General features: G+C 42.7%; 1 protein-coding gene across 3 annotated transcripts in view; it reads right to left on the minus strand.

The window, feature by feature from the left end:
* KAT2B (lysine acetyltransferase 2B) overlaps positions 1-27,135 on the minus strand; it is a 102,754-nt gene that overhangs the window by 21,856 nt on the left and 53,763 nt on the right. For all 3 annotated transcript variants that reach the window (XM_027086533.1, XM_027086535.1, XM_027086534.1), the window contains 7 exons: positions 26,604-26,696; positions 24,905-25,086; positions 17,506-17,697; positions 11,582-11,688; positions 6,628-6,753; positions 4,025-4,161; positions 1,368-1,576 (listed from right to left, as the gene is read on the minus strand). In XM_027086533.1, the coding sequence (XP_026942334.1) occupies positions 1,368-1,576; positions 4,025-4,161; positions 6,628-6,753; positions 11,582-11,688; positions 17,506-17,697; positions 24,905-25,086; positions 26,604-26,696 (1,046 nt within the window). The remainder of the gene's footprint in view (positions 1-1,367; positions 1,577-4,024; positions 4,162-6,627; positions 6,754-11,581; positions 11,689-17,505; positions 17,698-24,904; positions 25,087-26,603; positions 26,697-27,135) is intronic.

The raw sequence follows: 27,135 nt of genomic DNA on the forward strand, positions 1-27,135 counted from the left end.
TACTTCTCTTAGTTATACAAATGTACTGTTTGGGGTTTTCCTCATGAACCAGCCAGGAAAAGCAGGGGGTTGCTTCTTCTTGATTTTTCCACGGAAACCTCCTCCATCTCGCCAGACCATTCTTTACTGTGGACTTTTAGAGCAAGCTTGCCTGCCGGAGATGGCACCAGAGCTTCCGTGGGGACAAAGGCCAGCCACCTAAGGAGGCTCTGAGGTTACAAATAAAGAACACAGCGGGGCTTCCCTGGTGGCGCAGTGGTTGGGAGTCCGCCTGCAGATGCAGGGGACACGGGTTCGTGCCCTGGTCCGGGAAGATCCCACATGCCACGGAGCAGCTGGGCCCGTGAGCCATGGCCGCTGAGGCTGTGCGTCCGGAGCCTGTGCTCCGCAACAGGAGAGGCCACAACAGTGAGAGGCCCGCGTACCACAAAAAAAAAAAAAAAAAAAAGAACAGAGCGTGTGGGGAGGTGCTGACTGGTGCTGCAACAGGGCCACCCCTGATGCCCACGGACCCACAGTGGGAGTCCAGAGGGAGAACACAAAGGCAGGGACAAACATGGTATGTGTTTCTGAAGAGTTCAGTCTCACTCAAAAACAGCACGGAAACAACGTGGAAAAGAAAACCAAATCCACAGGTACAATTTGCTAAAACCTGCATTCCAGAATCCTATCAGGCCTTCTGTCTAGAACGTCACTCTGAATAGTCCCATGCATGGATCACAATGCATATAGGCTACTGGGTTCCACGTGTTAAAATACATTCAAGTAGGGAAGTTTACTTTTTTGTTTTTTGCTTTTTTTTTTTTTAATGTAATGGATTGTCAAAGTTAACCTAATACCCCAGTAATCTTCTCAGGGCTTACAGACCCTGGCAACAATGGTATCTAGTTAAGATACCAAAATCAAGAATATTCTGACTGTGAAAAAAATGGGACGCCTTCTTAGCGTTTATATATTCCTTCATTGCTATAATGAATGACGCACAGGATGGTCACCAGCAACTTAAAATATAAAGCCTCATTAACAAAAAACTGACAAACTGTTGAAAAATTAATCTTAATGCCTTTAGCCATGGCAATTATCGTGATGCCACTCTGTATCCACAGTGTGACGAGAGGCAACAGGACTCAGTGGGTGACTACGGCTATCTGAGTAGTTCCTCTTTCATTTAAAAGGGAAAAAAGGGGACAGGTGATCCCTGGTGATCCAGTGGTTCAGACTCGGCGCTTCCACTGCAAGGGGCACAGGTTCAGTCCCTGGTCGGGGAACGAAGATCGCATGTGCCATGTGGCGTGGCCAAAAAATTTTAAAAAAAAGAAAGAAAGAAGAGGGAAAAAAGGGAGAAGAAAGAGCAGAGCACAACTTACGGGTCAAAGACAAGCCGTGTGATGTACTCCTTTGGCATCCGGGGCAGCTGATGGGAAAACACATTCTGCAGCCCCACCAGCCAAATCAGTATCTTCTTGTTGGGCTTCTGGTTCAGGGAATTGCCCACTACGTGAAATTCAATCACGCCCCTGCGCTCCTCCAGCCTTGCCGCTTCGTCTCTGGCTGAGTGTGCTGACAGAAAATTGGTCTGGGACGCAGGAGACAGGAAAACATTACACAGAGAGCTCTTCTCTTAAGACAGGAGGGATAGGACATAGCAATGCCTCTCTTCTGTGTTCTCATAAGACGCACATTTGTGGATTTTCAGGGTCCCAACCAACACACACAAGTTATGAAAACAAAATAGGTAGGCAGAGCATCTGGAGGGACCAGAGTATTCTACGTGTACACGGAGGTTTGGTGTAGATCAGGAGCCCCCAAACCTTCTGTAAAGGGCCAGGGAGCTCATATTTTAGATCTGCAAGTCATAAGGCCTCTGTGGCAACTGGCCAACACTGTTGTAGGGCGAAAGCTGCCGCAGACAACACATAAACGACTGGGTGAAGCAGAATTCCAATAAAACTTTACTTAAAAGCGGGGAAGGCAGACTGGATCTGGCCTGAGGGCTACAGTTTGCCGGCCCCTGGTTTTTAGGAACTCCATCTGGCTGAGCGTTATAGCACCCTCGGGATGACAGATCCCAGTACAGGCCCAATAGCGGCAGTCTTATTTATACTGTCAGCACCTCTTCTTGGAAGATGGTTTTCTTTGCACGGGAGTCTCCGTTGACCACGCTCAACCACAGCTCACAGCACAACCTTGTGCCAGCACTAAGTGGGGTGCAGGTCAGCGTTCAAACAACAGCTCCCCAAGGGAGAAAAGCCCATTGGCGGCACATGCTCATTTCACTGGTCTATGGCGTTGCCCCGGGGCCCAGAGGCCACTGCGGTCAGTTTCAAGCTACCAACATATTTAACAACCAGTACACAAAATTCCTGAAAATGTAACAGTTGCCTTGCGCACGCCAGTACAAGTCAACTCCAGGACACTACTAAAGCCACCCAACACATCCTGAAATGTGTGACTACATCCACATTTTATAGTTGGAAAAACTGAGCTAAACTAATCCGTGACGTTACTAAATCCCCAGGAGACAAGTACACAAAAGGTACTACAGTCATAAGTCCCCAGGTCTGGATATCTAGAAGGAAATGGAAAGAACAATTTTATAAGAAGATCTCTCTCTTAACAACATTCTGGTTCTCTGAATTATCTCACTACCATGAAATAAACCTCTAAGGAAACATGACACATTAAAAATGGATATTTTGATCTAGCAGAGCCATAGTAAAAAAATGTTTAAAGAGGTTTTGCAAAATAATCTCCGAGCCATTGCTTCATTTTCTGGAAGCTGTCAGAAACGTCTTAAACTGCTTTGCCCCTGGAGAGGACACAATGAGACTGACAGCAGTACTTTTACCAGAATTGCTTTACTTGAATCTAATCATGGGTAAACAGACAAATCCAGGTAGAGGGACATTATGCAAAACCAGTGACCAGGACTCTGCAACAACAGTGCTGCCACAAAAGACCAAAAGAGGGCTGGGGAACTGTTCTAGAATAAAGGAGACTAAAGAGGTGAAGAGGGGAAGTCCCTGGTGGTCCGGTGGTTAAGACTCCATGCTTCCACTGCCGGGGGCACAGGTTCAATCCCTGGTCAGGGAACTAAGATCCCGGAAGCCACACAGCGTGACCAAAAAAAAAAAAAAAAAAAAAAGAGGTGAAGAGATAAGAACTAAATGTAGTGCGTGATCCCTGACTGATCTTCCAACAACAGCAGCAAGTGTTATAATGGACAGAATTTGGATATACGGGAAATTTGGATATGGGCTGTACATTAGGCCAACGGTCTAATATAACTTTGTCTAAGCAAACTTTTCTATAAAGGGCCAGAGGACAACTATCTTAGGCTTTGCAGTCAGTCTTCCCCTATCTTAATAATTCAGATCTGCTTTTGTAGTGCAAAGCAGACACAGACAATACACTTCAATTAAACTTTATTTACACATCAGCAAGTGGGTTGGATTTGGCCCGCAGGCTGTAGACTGCCAACCCATACATTAGATAATACTGTAACCTGGCTAAATTTGCTGGAGGTGATAACTGCATTGAGGTAATGTGAATGAACAGTCTCAGTCTTAGGAGACACATGCAAATACAGTTAGGGGTGAAGTGTTATGACATCTGTATTGAATTCTGAAATGGTTCCTAATGCTTCACAGGAGAGTGAGCGCGACAGAGGGAAAGTAAATGAGGCATGTTAACAATTGGTGAATCTAAATAAAGAGTCTCTGGATCTTTATCATGGAGTTTTTTGCAACATTTATGAGGGTTTAAATTTTTCAAGATAAAAAGTTGAAGGAGAAATGCCTTCAGCTGCGTGAGATTGTGTTTCCCCGTGATCTGACAGTCATCAAGGGGAATCAGCTCTCCATCAGCTTTTCTTGCCTTTCCAACCCGGACCACCAGGCAAAATGCAAACCAGGGTAGTGTGACATGCTCTCTCTTGGCAATACCATCCCCATTCCCAACAGCTGGAGTGGCCCGGAGAGTAGAAGGGGTCCACCAGCTGGCTGCCTAGGTTCACCCTGCTGACCTCTGGCCCGAGCATCGCTGCAGGGTCCGTGATGGTGGACATGACCTCGTGGATTAATTCCAGTGGAATATCGCCCATCACTCGGGGTTTCTTGGCCTCCTCCAAAACATGAGAGTCGTTCATTTTCCTCTTTTCTCCTTGAAAATCAAAATAAAAGGGTAAACGATGGGTTATTTTGACCACAAAGCACATGCCAACCAATCCAACTAATTTTCTAATAACACTGACAGGTGTGGACGTCAACCCTCCATGTACCAGGGGAGGGGCACAGTGGAAGGCAGGAGAGAGAAGGGAGGAGGTCTCACAGTAACTGCCAACCGTAGATCTATTCTAAATAGTTTCTATTTTCCATGGTAATTTTTTAACTTGATATATGAGTTATTAAAGCATGTGTCTCTTCATTTGCATATTAAGGGGTGAGTCTAGTTATCACTTTGTGGTCAGAGAACATGGTCCATATGATACCAAAGGTCAAAATTTTTCAAAACTTGCTTTATGGACGAAGACTTGACCAATTATTTGTAAATTAAGTGTCTTCTTGGAAAGAATGTGCCTTTTTCCGATTTTGAGTGCTCTCTACACATATGTTAGATTAATCTTGTTGATCGTGTTTGCAGGGCTTCTGTCCTTACTGACAGTTTTGTCTGCTTGATCTATGAATGAATCAGAGATGTTTCTTCCAGACTTCAACTGTTGGTTGGTTTGAAGTGATTATTTCTCTTTGCAGTTCTGTTAATTCTCCCTCTTCATATATGTTTGCATGTATGTATGTATAGATATACGTGGTCATATGCATGTCATGTATATATGTCTATATATTTGAAATATACTCATGAATTGTTTTGGTTTTTGTTGTTGTTGTTGTTTTATTTTTGCGGTACGCGGGCCTCTCACTGTTGTGGCCTCTCCCGTCGCGGAGCACAGGCTCTAGAGCGCAGGCTCAGCGGCCATGGCTCACGGGCCCAGCCGCTCCGTGGCATGTGGGATCTTCCCGGACCGGGGCACGAACCCGTGTCCCCTGCATCGGCAGGCGGACTCTCAACCACCGTGCCACCAGGGAAGCCCATGAACTGTTTTATTTTCCCGGTGAATTTAATTTTTTTAATCACAAAATGACCCTCACTATCTCTCACAATGCTTTTTTGCCTTAAAATGATGCCTCACAAAGTGAGTAGGGCCACTGGCCTTTGAAGTAGGTATACTCTCAATATGTTACATGCTGGGAAAGGCCAGGTGAAGGCAAGGAGAACTCTCTCCCACCTTCCTCCTTAGATTACATGGTGGCTTTCTGTCCCTTCTATTATCATGTTTGGTTTTTCTTTCTTTCTTTTTTTTCCTTCTGTCATAATGCATTCATTTTTACAATTAAAATTTTTTTAATTTTTAGATGTTCAAATCTAATTTATTCCTCAGGTAGGAATCCCACTAAGCATGTTCCATAGAGCATTCCCATCAACTTTAGCTAAAAAGAAGCACAGCAATGTCAAGTATCTCGTCTACACAAGATGCTTCTCCAAATATTATACGTTACTTACTAAACAGTTTTGGTTGAGTTCTTGTTTTCATAACTTTTTACTTGTTGTGATTGGAGGTGAGTGAGAATATTTTCAGTCATTTGACCAAGAAGCCTTCAAATTCCAAGATTCCCCAAGATTAACACTGTGAACTATTTATTTTGGAGTTGAGGCTTATACCCAATATGCCCCAAACTTGACAGATTGCTAATAGTGATGTGATAAGAAAGCATCTTAGGCTGCATCCAAGTTCACTGGCAAAGAGTTTCCAGATTAATTAGTGATGTCTCCCTTGGACGTGGGAGAGACAGTGGTGGCACCAATGCTAAATGCTTAGTACTTCATTCAAAATCCTCTTCTCTCCCCCTTTTATGTCATTTCTTTAATGTCAAACTTTGGTCATGCCCAAGATTTGTCTGAGGTCAAGCCTGTGGACAGAAATGCAACCTTCAAAACATCCTGTAACTGTGAAATGCCTTTAGGATTAAGAGATGTTTTTGCCCACACGGCAGATTACATTCAAGGCCAAATTCTTTCCCCTCCTGTATCCATGCTCTGCCATGTGATTTTGCAGTTCTTCCTATAAAAGGAGTAGGGTACATTTCCCCACCCCTTTACTCTTGAGTTTGACCATGTGATTAGCTTTAGATGACAAAATGAGGCAGGTGTGATGGGGTACCAGTTCCGAGCTTAGGCTTCAAGAAAGTGTATTTCTTCTTGCTTTCTGCTGCTTCTGCCACCATAATAGGGACATATTCTGCCCCAAGGGAAGGTGAAGAAACCCAATGGTCCTAGAAGGAGGATGAGAAATATGCAAGCCCAGCCTGAAGGAGACTAGTTGGGATTAGCCACCTCCCAGGCAACACACAAGATGAGTGAGCTATGATAATAAAAGATTACAGTTTTAAGACTCTGAATTTTGAGTGGGTTTGTTACACAGCAATAACTAACCAATACAGCTCAAATTGAGTTCCAACCATTGAGATCCTGGACATGTACAATCTGTTCGAAGTCTACCTTTGGCACTCCTCAGATAATAAAGCTTCTAGGGCAAATCGTAGTCCTCTATGATGCCCTCAAAGAGCTTACCTGGGTTTGCCTCAAGCCCCGAAGCACCTTTACAGGAAGGACTGTTGCTCCCTCCATTCTGTTGCTCAAGGGAAGCTGAGTTTGAATTGAAGGTAACTGTCCCGGCCACAGGAGGTGGATTGATAACTGCCCCCAGGAAAAGGAAAAGAAGGTATTAAATGACTTCTTTCTTAGGCAATAAGGAACCAAGTGCACATGACACCATCCCATTCCTGCCCATCACCCCAAAGAAGTCATCTTTAAAATAAAAACTATGGGGCCAATGTGAGCATGATAAGAAAGACAGGGTTGGATTATAACCCATTGGATAGAATAAAGATATCCGAGTCCAAATTGATAAAATCATAAATAAGTGGGGAGAAGGTGAAACTCTTCGTACAGGAGAATGCCAACAAATAAGAAGGGAATGATGGAAGTTGGCAGGGGCTGGGGGAAGCAGCCAGTATATAATAATTGATTCAGGGAAGAATCATCTGTACAGTCTAAACCCTGTGAATATAATTTTTTTAATATTTATTTTTATTTATTTTTGGCTGCGCTGGGTCTTCGTTGCTGCACTCGGGCTTTCTCTAGTTGTGGCAAGTGGGAGCTACTCTTTGTTGCAGTGCATGGGCTTCTCATTGCGGTGGCTTCTCTTGTTGTGCAGCACGGGCTCTAGGTGCGCGGGCTTCAGTAGTTGTGGCACGTAGGCTCAGTAGTTGTGGCGCACGGGCTTAGTTGCTCCACGGCATGTGGGATCTTCCCCGACCAGGGCTCAAACCCGCGTCCCCTGCATTGGCAGGCGGACTCTTAACCACTGCACCACCAGGGAAGTCCCAATGAATAGAATTTTGATAAAGACAGGATAGTCTCAAAGTATCTCCCCACAAAAGTACTTTTGTTCTTTTTATTACAAAAAGAGAAATGGTAACACTGCAGCGGAGAAACCTCCTAAAGCCCACCCTAAGCCAGTGATCAAACTGCACACCAGCAATAATGGGAGAGGTCAACGTTACGTGCCTCCCGATGTGACACAGAAATTGCCATAAACCACATCACTGAGATGAGGGGCAAAATGGAAAACAGCACATAGATTAGATAATAATATTGCATCAAGGTTAAAATCCCTTACTTCGATAACTATACTGCGGTTAAATAAGAAAACGTCCTTGCTCTTAAGAGATACCCACTGAAGCCAGTAGAGGGGCATGACGTTTGTAACTTTCAAATAGTTTAGAAGACAAAAAACATACATATACGCACACATATTTATGGAGCGAGGCAGAGACAGAGAAACAGGAGAAATGATGAAGCAAGTATGGCAAATGTTAACAATTAAACAAAGAACATACAGCACACAGGACTGCTTTGTCCTAGTTTCGTAACTTTTCTGCAAGTTCGAGAGTATTTCCAAACAAAACCTTTTTGTTTTGCCTTTTTTCAAAAAGGCCTTCATAGGAAGCAGGACGTTGTGTGCTAGTGTGATTGCTGATCCGTAGCTGATGAGGTGAGACTGATGAGGGACACGGACATTCTCAGTGCAGACAGATGCCCAGAGAGCACATTCATCTTGGTGTCAAGGCAGCCACAGTGTGGTCTACGGGGGACTTTCCCCGTTAGCCAAGAGAGTGATGGAGTAAGTAAACCAAGCCACGGAGAGACACGGACCCATAGCGATCCTAACTGAACAGCGGTTGGTATGCAAAGAATCAGAATATACTGATTCACAATGTTGTGTTAGTTTCAGGCGTACAGCAAAGTGAATCAGTTATACATCTACATACACCCACTCTTTTTTAGATGCTTTTCCCATATAGGTCATTACAATAAAAACAATTTTTAAATAAAAATAAATAAAACATAGGTGAGGAAACCATCACCCCCAGAAGAAAAAGAAAAAAACGGGGGATCAGAATATACTAAAGCACCAGGCTGTACGGCTTTCCTCCCAGCAAACAAGCCTTCTGAATTTCTAAGTACCCTGGAGCGATTCTACACAAAGGGGAAGTTCTGGTGATTCAGAAGACATCTGAGTACCTTGCAAAAGTTCAGAGCCATCATTATGAATGTCATTTATCACAGTTGCATAGATGTGCAGACATGCCAATTAAGTAGGTGATTACACTTTCCTCTTCCCCCAGAGAACACACTGCAATTACAGCAGAACAGGAGAAGACAGCCTGCTTCCGACGGCGGCAGGTAATACTGACACTCCAGCTGAACTGGGTGACAATCTGAGACACAGAGATGAATCTGAAATTCCCAGAGGGTCAGAGACGTCCCGCCTTCTCCATCTTGTGTGATGACAGACAACACAATGGAAGTGGGACAGACTGGGAGGCATCATGAGCAGGTGAGGGTCAAGGGAAGTCTTCACCCAGAGAGGAATCCTCTCCAGAAGGCCCTCCAGAAAAGAACTAAGATGACCCTGACAAATAGCTCTGGTGTCCCCGGCCCATGTTTTTCACTCATTCCTTCCACATGCGCTCGCCTGAACATGTGCAAAGCACACTGGGGCCGTGCAGAGCAGCGGTTAGAGCTCTGGCTCTTAACACAGGGCAAGAGACAGGAATTAGACCCAGTGTGAAGCCCAGTCCCATCACTCACGAGCTCTGCCTTTGGGCAACTGGTTGCTCCTCTCTGAGCTCTCATTTCTCATCCACATAAAGGGGATAATCACACCAGCTTCTCATGGTTTGTGCTAAGGCTCAAAGACAGGAAGCAAACCTCAGGGCAAGCACTTACTGGAAGTATCAGCTATTCTCGTGGCAAAACTGGGTCTCTGACCATGCAGCAGTCACACTCATAGGAGACAGAGACATACAGAGAAAAGGGGGCGAGGGTAGCATGAGGTGAGTGCTGTGTGACTCAGACTGCTGCACATCAGGCCACCTGAGGAGTTTTTAAAGTCTCGATGTCCAGGCCACGTCCAGGCCATGCCTTTGGCCAGTTACATCACACCCTCTTGGGACGGGCCTCAGAGATCAGTAGTATTTTTTTTTACTCAAAATAAATCATTTTGTTTTATTTATAGCTATTCTCAGTATCTAAACCAGTGCCATAAATATTGTAGAAAATCAGGAGATAATTGTGGGAAAGAAGGAAATTATTTTCAAACATACAGAAGCATCTACTGGCAAAAACTGATAGAAGCAATTCTTAACTATTTATTGAAACAAGAACCTCTATATGGCATATTTTACTGAGTCACTAAGAGTCAGGCTATAAATTTAGGTGGTTTCTAAACATTTTTTTTAATTCTTCTAAGTTTTTAATATATTTTCTTCCCTTCCTTGACAGCATCTCAAATTAATAAAGTTCTATAATTAATCATACCACAAATAAATAACACTATTCGAAACCAGTAGTATTTTACATCACATGGGTGATGCCACGGTGCAGCCAGGTTAAACAACCGGCGACAGGATATTATCAAGCTTCCACGAACATTCGGAAGAAAGGAGATCCAGCCCTTACTGGAAGGCATGGGGAGAATCAGGAAAGAGTTTGTGGGAGAGATGCCATTTGAAAGTTAGGTAGGATAAAGACAGAGACAAAGTGAACAACATGGGGACAGAGAGAGAAATACAGAACACATGCCCAGGTGCTACACAGAGCACGTCCAGGAAATGCTGACACTCAGGTCTGGAGTTCTGTCCATGCACAGAAAAGCCCCAGAGCGCTACAGGTTTTGAACCAGAGAAACATGAAATTATATTCTATGACCTAAGGTGACAAAACAGCACAAAAGATGTTTCTGGTAACAAGAAGCCAAGCAAAGATGGTTTGATCCAAACCAAAATACCTCATTCCCTAAGTCCTCTGCTTGGAAGGATTTAATTATATGCATCCAAACTTGGGGTCTAGATGAAAAAAAAGTTTTAATCACCTTCTCAAATGCAGTATGCTGAGTGAAAGAAGCCAGTCAGAACGCTAGGATTCCACTCATACGGCATTCTAGAAAAGGCAAAACTACAGGGACAAAAAACAAATCAGTGGTTGCCGAAGCTGGGGGTTAGAGCACTGAATGGACTACAGAAGGGGTACAAGGGAATTTTCTGGGGTGACGCAGTTGTCCTATATATTTTTTTTTCTATATTCTGATGGTAGTGGTAGTTACACAACTAACTACGTGTGTTTGCCAACATTCACAGAACCACATACTAAAAAGGTTGCCTTTCACTGTATGTATTCAATTTAAAAAACTGGGGGGTGGGGGAAAGGCGAGAATAAAATTACCCTTTGCTGGAGGCAATACTTAAGAGCCCCCGTGTGACGCATTGAACTAGATCTACTAAAAATTCGACATCAAAATTCTGCATTCTATCTTTCCCCAAGGCCACATACAAATTACTGCTTTGGCATCTCTTGCCAAACTTCTCCAAATTTTCCGAGCATCCAAGGCAGGAATTCAGACCCTCTTTCTAGGGTCAGTGTGACTCCAGGAGTTACACATCTTCCTTCCTCACAAAATGCTCGCTGAGGCCACTGGCGGACCCGAGGCAATGCCAGCTGACGCCCTGACCCCACTTCACGTCCTGAGACTCACTATCCTACCATTATCCACGAGAGCAACTTGATGCCCAAACCACACCCCACAGATTCAGAAACCAGACGGAGACATGATTCCTGGGCATATGTGGCCATTGACCGAGACTGTAAGTGTCTTCAAAAAGATCCAGCATTGACTGCAGACCTGAGCCGCCTGGGTTTAAACCTCCCGTACAGCTGTGGGGCGCGGGCTGAGCGAACTCCCACAGCAGGCGCAGCAGCTGTTGTTATTTTAACTGTTTGGTTTGCACCTGCTCTCCTCACCAACAGAGATGTAGATGCAAGATTTGCCAGAGCTTCTACTTTTTTTTTGCTGGTGCTAGTCTTCAATTCTTGATGAAAAACACAAATAAATGCAGAGTGAACTGTAACGAACACTTCCTGGTTGTTTTTTGATTTATGCAAAAAAAAATTTTTTTTTTACCTGTTTGGATTCCTAGCTGGCTGGTTCTGGAAGAAGCTGAGAGAAAATCCTGATCCCAGATGGGAGAGTTTTGACTATAAACTTCTTCTTCTAACATGGACAGAAACCTAGGCACAAGAGTAAAGGCAAGCAGGAGGTCAAAACTAATGCATTACTAGAGGGACAAAAGCCCTGACCACCCACGGCAATCACATGAACACCAGCATTCCATCTTCAATTTAGAAATATGCTAGTCAAGGGGCTTCCCTGGTGGCGCAGTGGTTGAGAGTCCGCCTGCCAATGCAGGGGACACGGGTTCGTGCCCCGGTCCGGGAGGATCCCACATGCCGCAGAGCGGCTGGGCCCGTGAGCCATGGCCACTGAGCCTGCGCGTCCAGAGCCTGTGCTCCGCAACGGGAGAGGCCACAACAGTGAAAGGACCTGTGTACCGCAAAAAAAAAAAAAAAGAAGAAATATGCTAGTCAATTATGACTCAAGTGATGATTTAGTTGGGCAGCCCTGGTATATTCTAATAACAGAATGCATTTCTACAGATGTATTCTCTTTGGGCTCTGCATAGATAGATACGAGCTAGACTACACAGAGCATTACATCAGTGGAAATGGATTCCACCCAGTCCCCCTCAGGGAATCTCAGAACCAGATTCCAGCCCTCCACAGAGCAGTCACTGTCACCGTCATTTCCATCACAAAAGCCACTATAGTATTTATGGAATCCTTGCCATGTGCCTGCACTGTCCTAAGAACAACTTTTTTTTTTTTTAATTAATTTTTATCGGAGTATAGTTGCTTTACAATGTTATGTTAGTTTCTACTGTACAGCAAAATGAATCAGCTATACATATACATATATCCCCTCTTTTTTGGATTTCCTTCCCATTTAGGTCACCACAGTGCATAAAGTAGAGTTCCCTGTGCTACACAGTATGTTCTCATTAGTTACCTATTTTATACATAATATCAATAGTGTATATGTGTCAATCCCAATCTCCCAATTCCTCCCACCAGCCCCCTTTTTCCCCCTTGGTATCCATACATTTGTTCTCTACTTCTGTGTCTCTATTTCTGCTTTGCAAATAAGATCATCTATACCATTTTTCTAGATTCCACATATATGCCTTAATATACAGTATTTTGTTTTTCTCTTTCTGACTTACTTCACTCAGTATGACACTCTGTAGGTCCATCCATGACTCTACAAATGACCCAATTTCATTCCTTTTTATGGCTGAGTAATATTCCATTGGATATATGTACCACGTCTCCTTTATCCATTCCTCTGTCGATGGACATTTAGGTTGCTTCCCTGTCCTGGCTATTGTAAACAGTACTGCTATGAACATTGGGGTGCATGTGTCTTTTTGAATTATGGTTTTCTCTGGGTAAGAACTTCTTATTGAATCTTCACATCAACCCAATGAGTTACGTATTTTATTTTTATTTATCACACACATACCTAGCTCTTACTATAGGATAGACACCGCTCTAAGTAGCTGGTGTATATTAACTCATTTGATCTTCCTAACAACCTATGAGATAGGATCCATTATTGTACCCATTTTACAGATGGAAAAACTTCAGGCACAGAGAGGCTCAATAACTGGTACAAAGTCCCACAACCAGTAAATTGCAGGGCCAAGATCAGAACGTGTGATTAATTACTACGTTATATTTCCTGTCGTGTTATAAACAAACAGATCTCAAGTTTTGGGGGCCCACAGAAATCACCCGAATACCTTGGTAAGAGTATAGATACCCAAACCCCACCTAAGCTTACTGAATCGGAGTCTGGGAGAATGGTCTGGGCAACTGATTTTTGATAAGTACCTTGGACAGTTCTTATGTGCCCCAAAATAGAAGAACTATGATTAAAATACCAACACAAATCTATACTCCTAGTACTGGAATGTCTTCCTGAAAGCCTCTTTTTAAGGCACATTAATTCTCATGGAGGGGTACAGAATAATGGCTAAGAGCTTGGGTTCTAAAATCCAATTACCAAACTCACCACTTATTATTTGTGTGACCTTGGAACAAGTTCTTAACTTTCCTCTTCCTTGGTTCCACTTTTATAAAATGGAAATATCAACAGTAACTCCTACAGAAGATGGTAGTGAGGAGTACACTAATGTCATGCTTCAAATGGTGATGACCCCTTAGGAAGTGCTCATTCATTCACTCAACAAACACTGAATGCCCACCACATGCCAGGTGCTGTGCCAGGTGCTGGAGGGTAGAGGGAACACAACCTCGTCTTGCCCTCAAGAAGTTTACACTGCAATGATGTAATAAAGGTTAGCTAGTATATACGTCTACTATCCTGTCTCTGAAATTCTGAAATCCAAAAGCCCTTAAAAAAAGTATTTTCCCTAATCCATTTGGCAACAAAACATACGTAAGACTACTTACAGTCTTTATAAATGGATTTGCTTTGGGGGACCTGCCCCCACCCCTAAAGCTATGATAATGTATAGCCCATGTGTTATGTTACCTTTATAAAGGTGTCAAGTTACCTTAAAACTTGAACTGAGAAACAGACCAAGTATGGACAACTGATCAAGGACCTACATTAACATCATCATCATCATCATCATCACAATTACTGAAAGTGCCACTAGTCTTCTCATTAATCAAATCCGGCAAGACTTCAGAAGGTCTCGGGGTGGGAGAGGTTGCGTTTTTGGAAGTGAAGACAGGTGGGGAAAGGTCCTGAGGGTCTTCTGACTTGCTGTTCATACTCAGAAGATTTAAGAATAAGGTACCATTTGCGTGAACATCTACCTGCACTCAGTTGTGTAATTCATGGTTTACAGAAACGACATGAGTCGCCTTTTGCCAAGCAAGCCACCATTAACTTATTCTTTAAAACACTTTAGTATGTTTCTTATCTAACACAGAAAGACTGACAGCAACAGGAGGTAAGATCCTTACTAAGGTCACATTCTGACCTTGCTGACAAGACGGAAGGTTCTCGGTGCATTTCCCCCTTGTGCTAAGCAGACCCTGCCTTCACCTCACACAGCCCTCAAGATTTCCCCAACTGCCCTTTATCACAGAAGTAAATTTCCTTTCCTTTTCCAGGCTCCTTCTTTATCAGTAATTATATAATGGGAACACTTCACAAAGCCCTAAAGAGACTCACCAAAGAAGAATGCCATTAATAATTTAGGAAAATAATCATGTGTGTGTTATATTTTATATATATATATATATATATATATACACACATACATATATATATACACATACATACATTTAGTTATTTCAATAAAATAAAGAACAGGCTCATCTAATGCTATGAGAAAACGCTTGTTTTATATACAGAGAATACAAAATTATATATAGAATAAAAGAACGCAGTACACGGAGAAAAAACTGAAATATCTAAAAGCACAAAAAGTATATCACAGTGGTAGGGTTATAGTGGTCTTTTGCTTCTTTGTTCCCTGTGCATCAAATTTTCATCAACATGTCCATTCATCACTTTTAGAATGAAATGCAGATACTAAAGTTTTTAAAAACAACCGTGTAAATAGGTGGATGGGGGTGGCGTCGGGGAAAGGCACACGTTAAAGCCAAGCAGAAGAAGCGGCAACATACGAAGAGCAGGAAGATAAGGATGTAAGCTCTGAAGATGCATCTGAGAAGCACGGCGATCTCACCAGGTGTGAGAAGCAGTCTGCAGCCCTCCCCTTGAGCTGGTGCCCAAGATGCAAATGGCACCTCCGGCTTCAGTATGAGATTCTGCCGCCAAATCTGCAGGTATAAATCCCTAACAGCCTCAAATGTTGTCAGATTCAATGAAAAGGGATTTAAAAGGAGAAGTGGGTGGTAGTTTTACCCTACCATTAGTAACAGAGATAAAAAGAAAGCAACACTGATTTTTCAGCTGAACAGCATAAGCATGCCAGAACTATGGGCTGAATGAACATAACACTATAATTAGCAAATACCTGCAAGAAGCAAACTGAGTTTGCTATGGGGGAAAAAAAATTGCTACTATGCAAGGTAATTAAAATTTCCCTTTAAGCACCACAAAAGGTGTGAGGGGGGACGGGAGAGGGGTCCTCTTTGTCCCTTGGCTCAGAGACAGAACGACTACTATAATCTGAACACGTGAAATGCTACTTATGTGGCAAATGTAATAGAGAAATAAGAAAACTGCTTTAATCTCTATGGAAAGAAGCTTAGAACAGTTAAAAGGCAGCCACTGAAATACATGAGCTTGCCCAGAGTTCATTACCCATTGAGGGGCAACATTCAAACTGCAGTTTAAGTGCTTCTGAACCTTCCTCCCTGGAGGATACCAAAGGGTCCATGTCCTGCCTCAGTCTCGTGTGCTGGTTGCCTTCAGGAAATACTGAAAATCAGGTGGCTAGGACTTATGTTCAAATATTGGACGTTCAGCTAAAGCTCATTAGAATTATCCTCTACGTAATGTTTGAGATTCGTGTTAAACTGCAAAAAAAAAAAAAAAAAAATTGTTCAGTCCATTTTCATCAGAAAACCATTTTTGTTATTGTTTGTTTTGGGCCTCACTTATTTTTTTTTTTTTTTTGCCGTACACGGGCCTCTCACTGTTGTGGCCTCTCCCGTTGCGGAGCACAGGCTCCGGACGCGCAGGCTCAGCGGCCATGGCTCACGGGCCCCGCCGCGCCGCGGCATGTGGGACTTCCCGGACTGGGGCACGAACCCGTGGCCCCTGCATCGGCAGGCGGACTCTCAACCACCGCGCCACCAGGGAAGCCCTGGGCCTCACTTATTTTTAAAAATTAAAACTATCATCTTTCCTGAGATACAAATTGGGTAAACCAGAAATAGTAATAATAATAAAAATCCAGTTTCTCAGATAAAACAGGATTTCATCAATCTTTGCTCAAAGACTATAATGGCTCCTCTCTGAAACTCTGCTATCTCGCAGTTCTCCATGGCAGAACTCTATCAGACCTAGAATGCCTTTTCAAATGATACCTTCCACCCCTGCAGACCGGTGCTTCCAGGCAGAATGAACTGCCTCCTTCCTGTCTTGCTGTCACTGCTCCATGACAAGCCATCACCTGCACCCCCAGCCTCTCACCAGCACCCAGCCTCTTAGCTTAAATTTTGGGTTCTTCGCACTGAAAATTCATTTCCAAGGCCAATGGTGTGGCACTGCAACTTCCTATCCCTTTGACACGTTGCGTGTATTTGAAAAACGTTTAAATGATTATTCACATGTTGGAGTTCTGGCAGGTGTGAGAAGCAAAGGTGCACAAGAGCATGCACATTCCACAAGAAACTGAGTACACAGGAACAGGGATCATTCTGAAGGAGGCCTCTCTATTCCCAGCCGGCCCCGCTCTTGGGGTCTAGTTCACTCTAGCTGAGACGGGACTGATCCGCCAATCTTAGCAAGGGCTGGATGGGACTTCCCTGGAGGTCCAGTGGTTAAGACTCCGTGCTTCCAATGCAAGGGGCGCGGGTTCAATCCCTGGTCGGGGAACTAAGATCCCACATGCCGCATGGTGGGCCAAAAAATTAAAAAAAGGAAATGGCTGGAGACATGGGACGGAAGAACCAGCCACCTGACTTCTCCTGCACCACTTCTGGGAAGATGGAAATGGCTTCTGCACCACCTTTCCCACCCCCCACTAGCATCCTGGCAGCTGAATATACAAAACAAAGCATTCCCCCCGCAACCACCCCCACCCCACCCCCCAGCCCCATGAGACTCAGGTGGAATGAGGCGAGGCTAAGGGACCAGTCGTACAGAGTCAAGCTCATCTCAGATGGGCTGGAAAGTACCCATGGAGGCTCCCAGAGGGAGCTGAGAAAGATGGGGTCCCTCTTTCCTACCCCTCCTGATTGTGTCACTGAGGCAGGCTTTGCTGTGTATCCATCAGTTTTAAGCCCTTGCATCAAAGACCCACAAGACCACTCCCTTACTTTGGGAAATGGGTGAGGATTAGAGTCCGTTTCTCCAGTGGCAGTTTGTCTTTTTCCTGCCTCGCCTGTTCCAGGAGCTGTCGTCTCATCACGGTGAAGACAGAGCGGAGCAAGGTTCTCCCGAACACCTGGGCAGTCTCGTACCGAGGCAGACTGTCACAGAACTGGGGCACGTTGCAGTAACACAGCCACCTGCAACCAGAGGAGAGCACGCCATCAGTATCCCTTAAGCCCCAGACCATGTGGAACACCCAAGGACGGCTACTCTGTATCATCAACCTCAGCAGGAGAGGCCAGGTCTGCAGTGACGAGCAGAAGTATCACCACCAGCTAGTAGGTTAGCTCACCCGGCCATAGCCACTTGGGTCCAGTTCTACTAGAATCATTCCGTTCTGCAGCATCCTTTAAATAGGAGGAGGAATGAAAGGGGAAACCGAGGCAGTCCCTTTTGCAGAAGAATCAGAACTCCCCCATCTAATCCTCTAAGTAAAATGTAAGGCTTCTTTAAAATGCCTACGCAGCATTCACATACCTCCACAGCTTTGGTGGGAAGATAAAGATCTTCAAGACTGTTCAAAACTCAGTCAAAACGCAGGAAGTAATGAGCTTCCACCATCTGTTGCTTAGGTACGTTTTCAATGACTCAGACTCAAAGTCAAAAATGCATTTCAGCGTTGCACAGGGCTGGAGGAGTTCCCAGAGGGAAACCAGGGCTTTCCTGAAACCTGATCACAGTTCTGGGGCGCACGGGCTATGCAGAGCATATGATTTAGAAAGCTCGTTCAGCCAAGAGAAGCTAAAACATGAACGTCCACCCACAAGGGACCCACCTTCTCCAGGGTCACCCGGAGATGCAAGCCCTGAAATTCCCAGCAACATGGGCACACAGTGGGGCGCAGAGGGCAGCAGAGACCAGGGTCAAGGGTCGAGGCTTCACTGCCCAGGTCCTGCTCCTTGGTAGCAGACCCAAACATCCTCTTCCAGGACAGGACTGCTTTCCCCAAATAAAACCCACTCCTCCCTGTGTGCCTTCCTGATCTTAGTTTAAGACAGGGGGCCGTGCTCCAATGCGCCCAGACTGCTGAAGGACACCCCAATGAACTGTCAGCCCCTCAATAAAGAGTGGAACAATATTCACTTACTCATGCTCCTTGACTTATTTTTTATCTTATTCTGTATTACTTCTTAGTTCTCCTGTGTATGGGGTGGGACTGTTTCATATTTGGGGAAGAAACCTTTCATTAGTGTTAGTTCATCTACCTGGATTCAAAATTAACCTTAAAACCCTGCTACTATTTCTGTTCTCCTCTCAACCTTTCTGTCTTAGTAATTCACACCCAAATGTCATTTTATGACACAATACCCAGATGGGCATCTTAAGGGCTGCACTGTATCTTGTCAAGTCGGAAACAGCGACCTTGGGAGCAGAAGGAGCTAGGAGGTTAACTGATTTTGTAATCCATAAGGCACTTCACATAGAAATTCATCACCTTCGAAGCCAATCTTTGCTGGAAGTTAGCCTGTGGCCACTAAATGAAGTTAAAATATTTGGAGTTGAAGGGAGGCCAGCTCCCAGGGAACTAATTATGAAACTACAAATGTCATCACAAACCATAATCATCAGTTCAATTTCATGAGACTTAGGCTATCATCAGATTGTTTGTAAATGTTAATAATATTAGAAGTATGTCCAATCTGCTGCAATGGAAGATATATAAGGATTTAAGGATTTAGACCAGTACTGTCCAATAAAGCCTCTATGATGATGAGACTGTTGTATACCTGTGCTGATACAGTAGCCACCAGCCACATGTAACTACTCAGCACTTGTACAAATGAAGAGCTTAATGTTTTTTCTTTCTTCTTCTTTTTTTATTGAAGTACAGTTAGGTTACAATATTATATTAGTTTCAGATGCACAGCAAAGTGATTCAGTTTTATATATACACATATGTGTATATACATACATGTGAATATATAATTCTTTTTCAGATTCTTTTCCCTTATAGGCTATTACAAAATACTGAATATAGTTCCCTGTGCTATACAGTAGGACTTTGTTATTTATCTGTTTTATATATAGTAGTGTGTATATGTTAATCCCAAACTCCTAATTTATCCCTCCCACTCCTTTCGCCTTTGGTAACCATAAGTTTGTTTTCTTGAAGAGCTTAATTTTTTTTTCATAAATTTATTTATTTATTTAAGTTTTGGCTGTGTTGGGTCTTCGTTGCTGTGTGCGGGCTTTCTCTAGTTGTGGCGAGAGGGGGCTACTCTTTGTTGTGGTGCGCAGGCTTCTCATTGTGGTGGCTTCTCTTGTTGCGGAGCATGGGCTCTAGGCACGCAGGCTTCAATAGTTGTGGCACACAGGCTCAGTAGTTGTGGTTTGCGGGCTCTAGAGCGCAGGCTCAGTAGTTGTGGCGCATGGGCTTAGTTGCTCCACGGCATGTGGGATCTTCCCAGACCAGGGCTCAAACCCTGTGTTCCCTGAATTGGTAGGAGGATTATTAACCACTGCGCCACCAGGGAAGTCCCAAAGAGCTTCATTTTTAATGTTACTTAATTTTAATCAACTTAACATTTACTTTCAACCAACAAGGGCCTACTGTAGAGCACAGGGAACTAGCCTATGATAAACCATAATGGAAAAGAATCTGAAAAAGAATAGATTTATATATATATCAATATATCTGAATCACTCTGCTGTACACCTGAAACTAACACACCATTGTAAATCAACTATACTGAAATTTAAAAATACATAAAGGAAAAAATAAAATAAATAAAATTTCCTTTCAAATGGAAATGCTGTGAAATATTTTTCCATTAAACAAAACTTTACTGTTTTGGTAGAACCCCATTTATCTTTAACCACTTAAAATTTAGTGAATGAATTAAAATGTGCTTTAAGTATAAAACACACACTGGATTTGGAAGACTCAGTACCAAAAATACAAAAGTAAAATACATCATTAATAATTGTTCATATTGATTCCATGGTGAAGTGATAATATTTTTATATACTGGGTGAATAAAACACTATTAAAATTAATGTCCTGTGTTTATTTTTTTAATGTAGCTACGAGGAAATGTTAAATCACATATGCGGCTCACTTTTGTGGATCATATTATATCCTATTTGGCAGTGCTGATTTTGTGTCTAAAAGAGCATTTCCATCTATAGGGGTCACAGATGTCAGAGACCCTACTTAAAGACAGATGCTCTTTCTGCTATGGCAATGATAGGTTATAAATACTATCATAAATTCATAAATTCATGTCCCAAAGTGCTTAATAGGTCATTCACTCTCCCCAGAGTAGAGGAAGGCAGCATAGATTATTATCTAGTAAAAATTTTCAAATAATAGGTTGCCATTCATTTCCTCTGAGAATCATTTTTATAGACCTCAGTTTACACTTTGTAGTTTAGTTTTGTTTTTACTTGCAAGACTAATCTTATTTTATAAATCTGTAAGGGCACAGTATGAAAAGACAGAAGATGAGTCAGCGTGTGGTGTTTCGGGGACTGCTCTAGTAAATGACACAGTCCAGGCGTGTGGTGAGACAGAAAGAAGGAAACGGGAATGAATGTGTGCCTTGTCACTGCTCACACGCTCCCCCAAAGACTAACCTGGAGGAGAGGATTATACCTAAACGACTGGTTTCAGGTCTTCTCCAAAGAAGTGAAAGGACAGCTCAGGGATCTTTGTATGCCTAACGGTGACGGCATGGGCGTGCAATTGACTGATGGTTCAAACAACTGTCTCTGACTTCTTAACGGCATCGTGGTGATTTGCAACCACTTTGCTTTCTTTAAAACGTGAACAGAATTGGAGAACTTGACTGCAGAAGACCATGTCATCCTACCTACTTGCTGGACTGAAAATCCTAAGGTTTTCAGCAATTAAGTGACCTCTCCCAGTTCTCCCAAACTAAAGGCTAGTTACTTTTAGAAACCACACTAGAAGCTAGGTCTCCGGAGCGCCAATCCACTGTCCTTGCCACGCTCTGTGATAAATACTGCCCTAGATTTACACACCTAATTATGAACGCCCAGGAAGCATGGTGACAGGCTATAACCTCATACAGCAGTAGTTACATACAACTGTTTCACCAAAATCAATTTAGTTATATCTAACTTGCTCAGTATTCTTACAATGCATCTCCCCAGTACAGGCATGACCTCTAATTTTGAGGTCTGCACAACTGAAAATCTAAGGCTAATTATTTGCCACTTTCCTTTAGCATATTCTGTTGGTCAGATGTATTGTAAGAAGTCGTATTCTTTTGACACTTTATTTTCCAGTTATTTCCTCGTGAAATTATATTAGCACACCATCACGGAATTCAAGGAATTTCAAAATATTTGTCCAGATTTTTTTCCAACACCACAGTGATTTCTGGGGGACATATAAAGGTATATTTAATATATACTTATATAAATTATTATGGTTAAGTATATTAACATTAATATACCAGATATTTTTAACATATAAAATATTTACGTTTTTCCTTAAGTCAGAACAGAGAGGATAAGTAATTTAAGCAGTTCTACTGTTCAGTCTGCATTTAATTTTTTATTGGCTAGATCCTCACAGGTTAGCTTTGTGAGGAACATAATCGTTTTCTGAGTCTATTCTCTTCCACAGAGAATCCTGTTTCTCCCCATCTTCATGCTGATGTGCACTCCACGAGTTTTCCGCCCCTCGGTCCTAATGGCTACAACTGCTGTAAATTACATGCTGAACCAACAGTCCAACTCCTGAGGTTCACTGACACGCCACGTGGTGCCTGCAGCTGTAACAGGACCTATTTTGGAGAAGATGGTATCAGTGACACACCATGCCGCAGCGGCGTGTGGTTTTTTAAATTCCCACGTGGTCGAAACAAGTCTCGCTTGTGATAATGTTCACAGGTTGTTCCTCTCTGCTTCCCTTTCTTCCTCAACACGGCGGTGGTGGGGAAGCCCGGGGGTGGGGGGGCGGGGGAGGAGGGGTAGACGGGAGGTATATCTACCTTCATTCCCTTATTTATTATTTACAGAGGCTCCTGATCTCCGTCCAGCCTAGAAATCGGCAGGTTGCAGGACAGGCTCACTCAAGCCCCTCGCCGCTTCCCTTCCCCACATCGGACTCCACCCTTCCGCCCTCGGCTGGGGCGAGGAGGCGGGGCCAGCCAGGACCCTGCGGCTGTCTCTCGGAGCCCTTTCTAAAGTGACCCTCAAATCGCTACCCTCTCATCCCACTGCACACACTCCAGCTGAAGAGTCGCGCGCTGGCAGTGACTTGAGTTTTGGAGGGCGTGGGTTGGGGGGAAAGCATGAGTAGCATCTTCCCAGCGCCTGTGCTGTGCGCCAGACGCCAGGCACGGGCCACCTGAGGGGACACACAACAGCCATGGGACCGGGCAGAGGAAGAAACAGAAGGTCCAGGAGGCGAGGTGAGAGCTCTAACACACACACAGAACTGGGGAGGGATGGAGCCATGGTTCAAGCCCATCGCTCATTCCAGAACTCGACTTCTATTTTTTACGACTCCTTGAGTCTTCATAAGTGCCGCCCATTTCTTGGTAATTCCCAAGTGCTACACAGTATTTTTATTCTGTTTTCTAAAATACAGCATTAACTCCCGTGCTGCTTCACAATTAATTCTCCTTCTTGATGAAACAATTTTTCCTCTCTTAAGGGCGGCAAATATTGGGAATTCCCTGGTGGTCCAGTGGTTAGAACTCCGTGCTGCCACTGCAGGGGTCACGGGTTCAATCCCTGTTGAGGGAACTAAGATCCCACAAGCTGGCACGACCAAAGGAAAAGAAAAACAAAGACAGAGAAAAAAATGAAAACAAACAAAAAGAGAGGCAAATATTTTCAGGGGTTTGGCTCTGACAGATATTCAGCTTTGTCAGTTGTTCACAGATGGAGTTAAAAGACACATATTTTTGAGAGTTCTATTATCTCAACTCATAAACAGGAGTAACGATGCTATAGGAACTACTGTTAATATAAAACTCTGAAATGAAGGTGTGAAAATGAAGACATAATTTAAAAAGTTGATTTTGAAGAAATCTGTAAATTTTACAATTATTAAGATAAAATACTTTATAACTCAAATTGTATATATTGTAAAAGGGGAGAAAAGAGGGAAAGGGGGTTTTACTCATGAAATCAGGTCAGTGATCAGAGAGAAAAGCTTATCTTCAACTACACCCATTCCTCTTTGTCATCCGCTGTTACGGAAAATAACCTGGGTACAAGTGGTCTTTACAAGCTGTCGAAAAACACTGCCTATTTTAAATCGGGGTTGGGGGGGGGACCCTGAAGCAAGCTTGATGTGCCTATAAAATATAAATGGGAAAAGTTATAAAAAGGGTGAACAGAATGGATAATACAAGTCACTGTCTTACTTAAATAAAAATAAATGTAAGTCATTCTGTTTTGTAGGGCCCATGTTGATGACTCTTAAGTCAATTCTATTGTTCTGCAAGTCATAAGTAATAAAAATAAATTCCCACTTTAGAAAAATGTGTAATTCTTGGATGTGTAATCCAGGAATATGTTTGATGTCCACCAATAGGGACATGATTAGGTAAATTACAGTACATCAATTCAACAGACTATAATACAACCAGTAAAACGTCTGAATGGGGGACAAAAAGGATGCAAATTTTGTATTTTCTTTCCTTCTAACAAATGTAAAATATCTATTTAAAGGGACAGTGACTGTAAGACAATATGTATAACGATACTATTTATACCATGCTGCTGGGACTATGGTGATCTTTCCTTCTTTAAAAAAAAATTTTAACACTATTATATTCACGGTCATTGCTTATTTTTTTAATGATGTCTCTATATAATAATTACAGAGTCAGTATAATTATGTAGATCAGCAGTGCTCGATAGAAATACCATGCAAGCCACACACATAAATGTAAGCCACACGTTTAAATTTCCCAGCAAGTCACATTAAAAAAGTAAACAGAAACGGGTGAAATTAACTTTAATATATTCTATTTAATTCAATATTTCCAAAGTATTACCATTTCAACCTGTAATCAATATAAAAATCTATTAAACTATTAGTGAAATACTTGACATTCTTTTTTTGTACAGTCTTAGAAATCTCCATTCATGCCAGCCACACTTCAAGGGCTCAGTGACCACATGTGGCTGGCAACTATCGTATTAAAGAGTTCAGGTCTAGATGATTTGGATCCCTCACCCTCCAAAACATCATGCTATGAATGAAGAGTAGGAATCTGGGGAGGTAATTTAGACGTTCTCTCTGACTGATGGAGTCCCGTGATAACTGGGCAACCCTCTGCTTGCAGAGGCAAGTAGCAATGTTATGTCTGCAATGTACTTTATGGGCCAAAGAAGAAGAACCGGCCGTCTGCTTACCTTGTATAGTTCTCCTTGTATCCAGAAATATCATCGTTGGGGGATCGCAGTCTTCGTTGAGATGGAGCCTCCAGATGCCAATAGTTGATGCGGTTCAGGAACATTTTTGCCAACTCAACTATTGTTTGCCTTTCTTTGGATGGCAGGTGACTAAATTTGTACTGTACAAAGTTATTCACACCCTTAAAAGGAGGAAAGGCAATTTATTCACGCAGCTGTGCAATCCTGAACACTCACATAGTCAGCCCCGTTGGTGGTCATTAGCAAAAGAAAAGACATTTCTCTATTCACAAAAACCTCTTCCTTTTCCCTCTTAGAAAACAGGAATGCCCAGAAGGAATCATGCCCCAGATCACAGTCTATGAAAAGTGACAAGACACAGAGGCTCTGAGTTGCAATTCTATGCCTGCTGCAATCGTGACGTGCTAAAGAAAAATTCAAAATCACGGACCGAAAAAGTCAAAACCCCATAAACAATAAAATATGGCTCTTTTGCAGCATAACTCTTGCTATACTGTCAACACAGTAGCTCACATATAATGAGATTCTTGGATAAATATAATGTTTTTACATTCATAAAATTTTAATTTTTGAACTAAACCACTAGAATTTGAACTTTTACTATTCACTCTTTAGGTTTTAGTAAACCTACCAAAAGAAAATTCTTATTCAAAATTATGGCCTTTTAAAATAATAATCTGTGGATTTGTGGATTAATTTAATCTTTCTTCAGAACACTCCCATCTAATTTAATTTCAAATAAAGGAACAATGAATTCTTATTTCGTAGGGATTGGAGACAACGTTTTTTCTATGAAAAACTGACTGATAAAATACATTTATTTGTTTCTGATATCATGTCTTCTGTAATTATTCTCATCAAGAAATTCAGTCCAGAGTATCTGAGATTTACTTAGGTGAACAATGATGGGCCAAAAAATGGATACTGATGAGAAATCCTGACAACACCTAATAGAAAAGGTCTATACATATCAACAGATTCCCCAAGTAAATCTCGGCTTCTTTGCAGGAATCTTAATGTACCAGGAAGCCAATTTCTGGAAACAAAATCTCATTTCTTTTCTGTGCTTGCTTTTTAGTTGACTTACAATGTTTTCACATTGCTCCTGAATTCCCTTGCCTCAATAGACTTTTCAACAGTGCAAACAGAGGGACAAAGACTTAATTTTAAAACATCAACACTGGGGCTTCCCTGGTGGCGCAGTGGTTGAGCGTCCGCCTGCCGATGCAGGGGACGCGGGTTCGTGCCCCGGTCTGGGAAGATCCCACATGCCGTGGAGCGGCTGGGCCTGTGATCCGTGGCTGCTGAGCCTGCGCGTCCGGAGCCTGTGCCCCGCAACGGGAGAGGCCACAACAGTGAGAGGCCCGTGAACCGCAAAAAAAAAAAAAAAAAAAAAAAAGAAATCAACACCAAGAAAAAGCCCATTTCATGTGTTCTGATGAACTACATGCTCTATTAATTTTTTTCTTTCCCAAACACACAGTGAATTCTGAGCGTTAAGCAACCCTAAGAGACACAAGCTAGATCATTTATTACATTAAGTATTCACTTCCGATCCAAAGGGCCCAAGACAATTCCTACAGACTTGAACATCTCTAAGCCATCAATGAGGATGAAAATGAGAACGTTTGTTCAGCCTTAAAGCACTGAAAAAGGGGCTTCTCTTGTGTCTCTTTACCTGTTCAATGCTAGGTTTCTCAAATGGGGGTTTCTTCTCCAAAGAGCCTTCAACCACAGGTTTTCCTCTTTGTAAAATAGACTTTCTCAAGAGCTGTAAGGAAATCATTTAAAAAAAATCAGTCAGTGTCACACACGCACACACACACACAGACACTATGGACTCTCCAAGCTTACAATCTTGCTGGGAAAAAAAGGCCACAGTAATCTAGAAAAATGGTACAGATGAACTTGTTTGCAAGGCAGAAATAGAGACACAGATGTAGAGAACAAACTTATGGACACCAAGGGGGGAAAAGGGGGATGGAATGAATTGGGAGATTGGGATTAACATATATACACTAATATGTATAAAACAGATTACTAATGAGAACTTGCTATATAGCCCAGGGAACTCCACTCCACTGTACAGTGGAAATTAACACAACATTGTAAAACAACTACACCCCAATTGAAAAAGAAAAAAGATTACAAATATTTTCTCCCATTCTGTTGTTTGCCTTTTAGCTTTATTTATGGTCTCTATAATTTTT

This window comes from Aethalodelphis obliquidens, unplaced genomic scaffold (genome assembly GCF_003676395.1).
Source record: "Aethalodelphis obliquidens isolate GAN/ISIS:26980383/991018 unplaced genomic scaffold, ASM367639v1 scaffold56, whole genome shotgun sequence".
Taxonomy (NCBI): domain Eukaryota; kingdom Metazoa; phylum Chordata; class Mammalia; order Artiodactyla; family Delphinidae; genus Aethalodelphis; species Aethalodelphis obliquidens.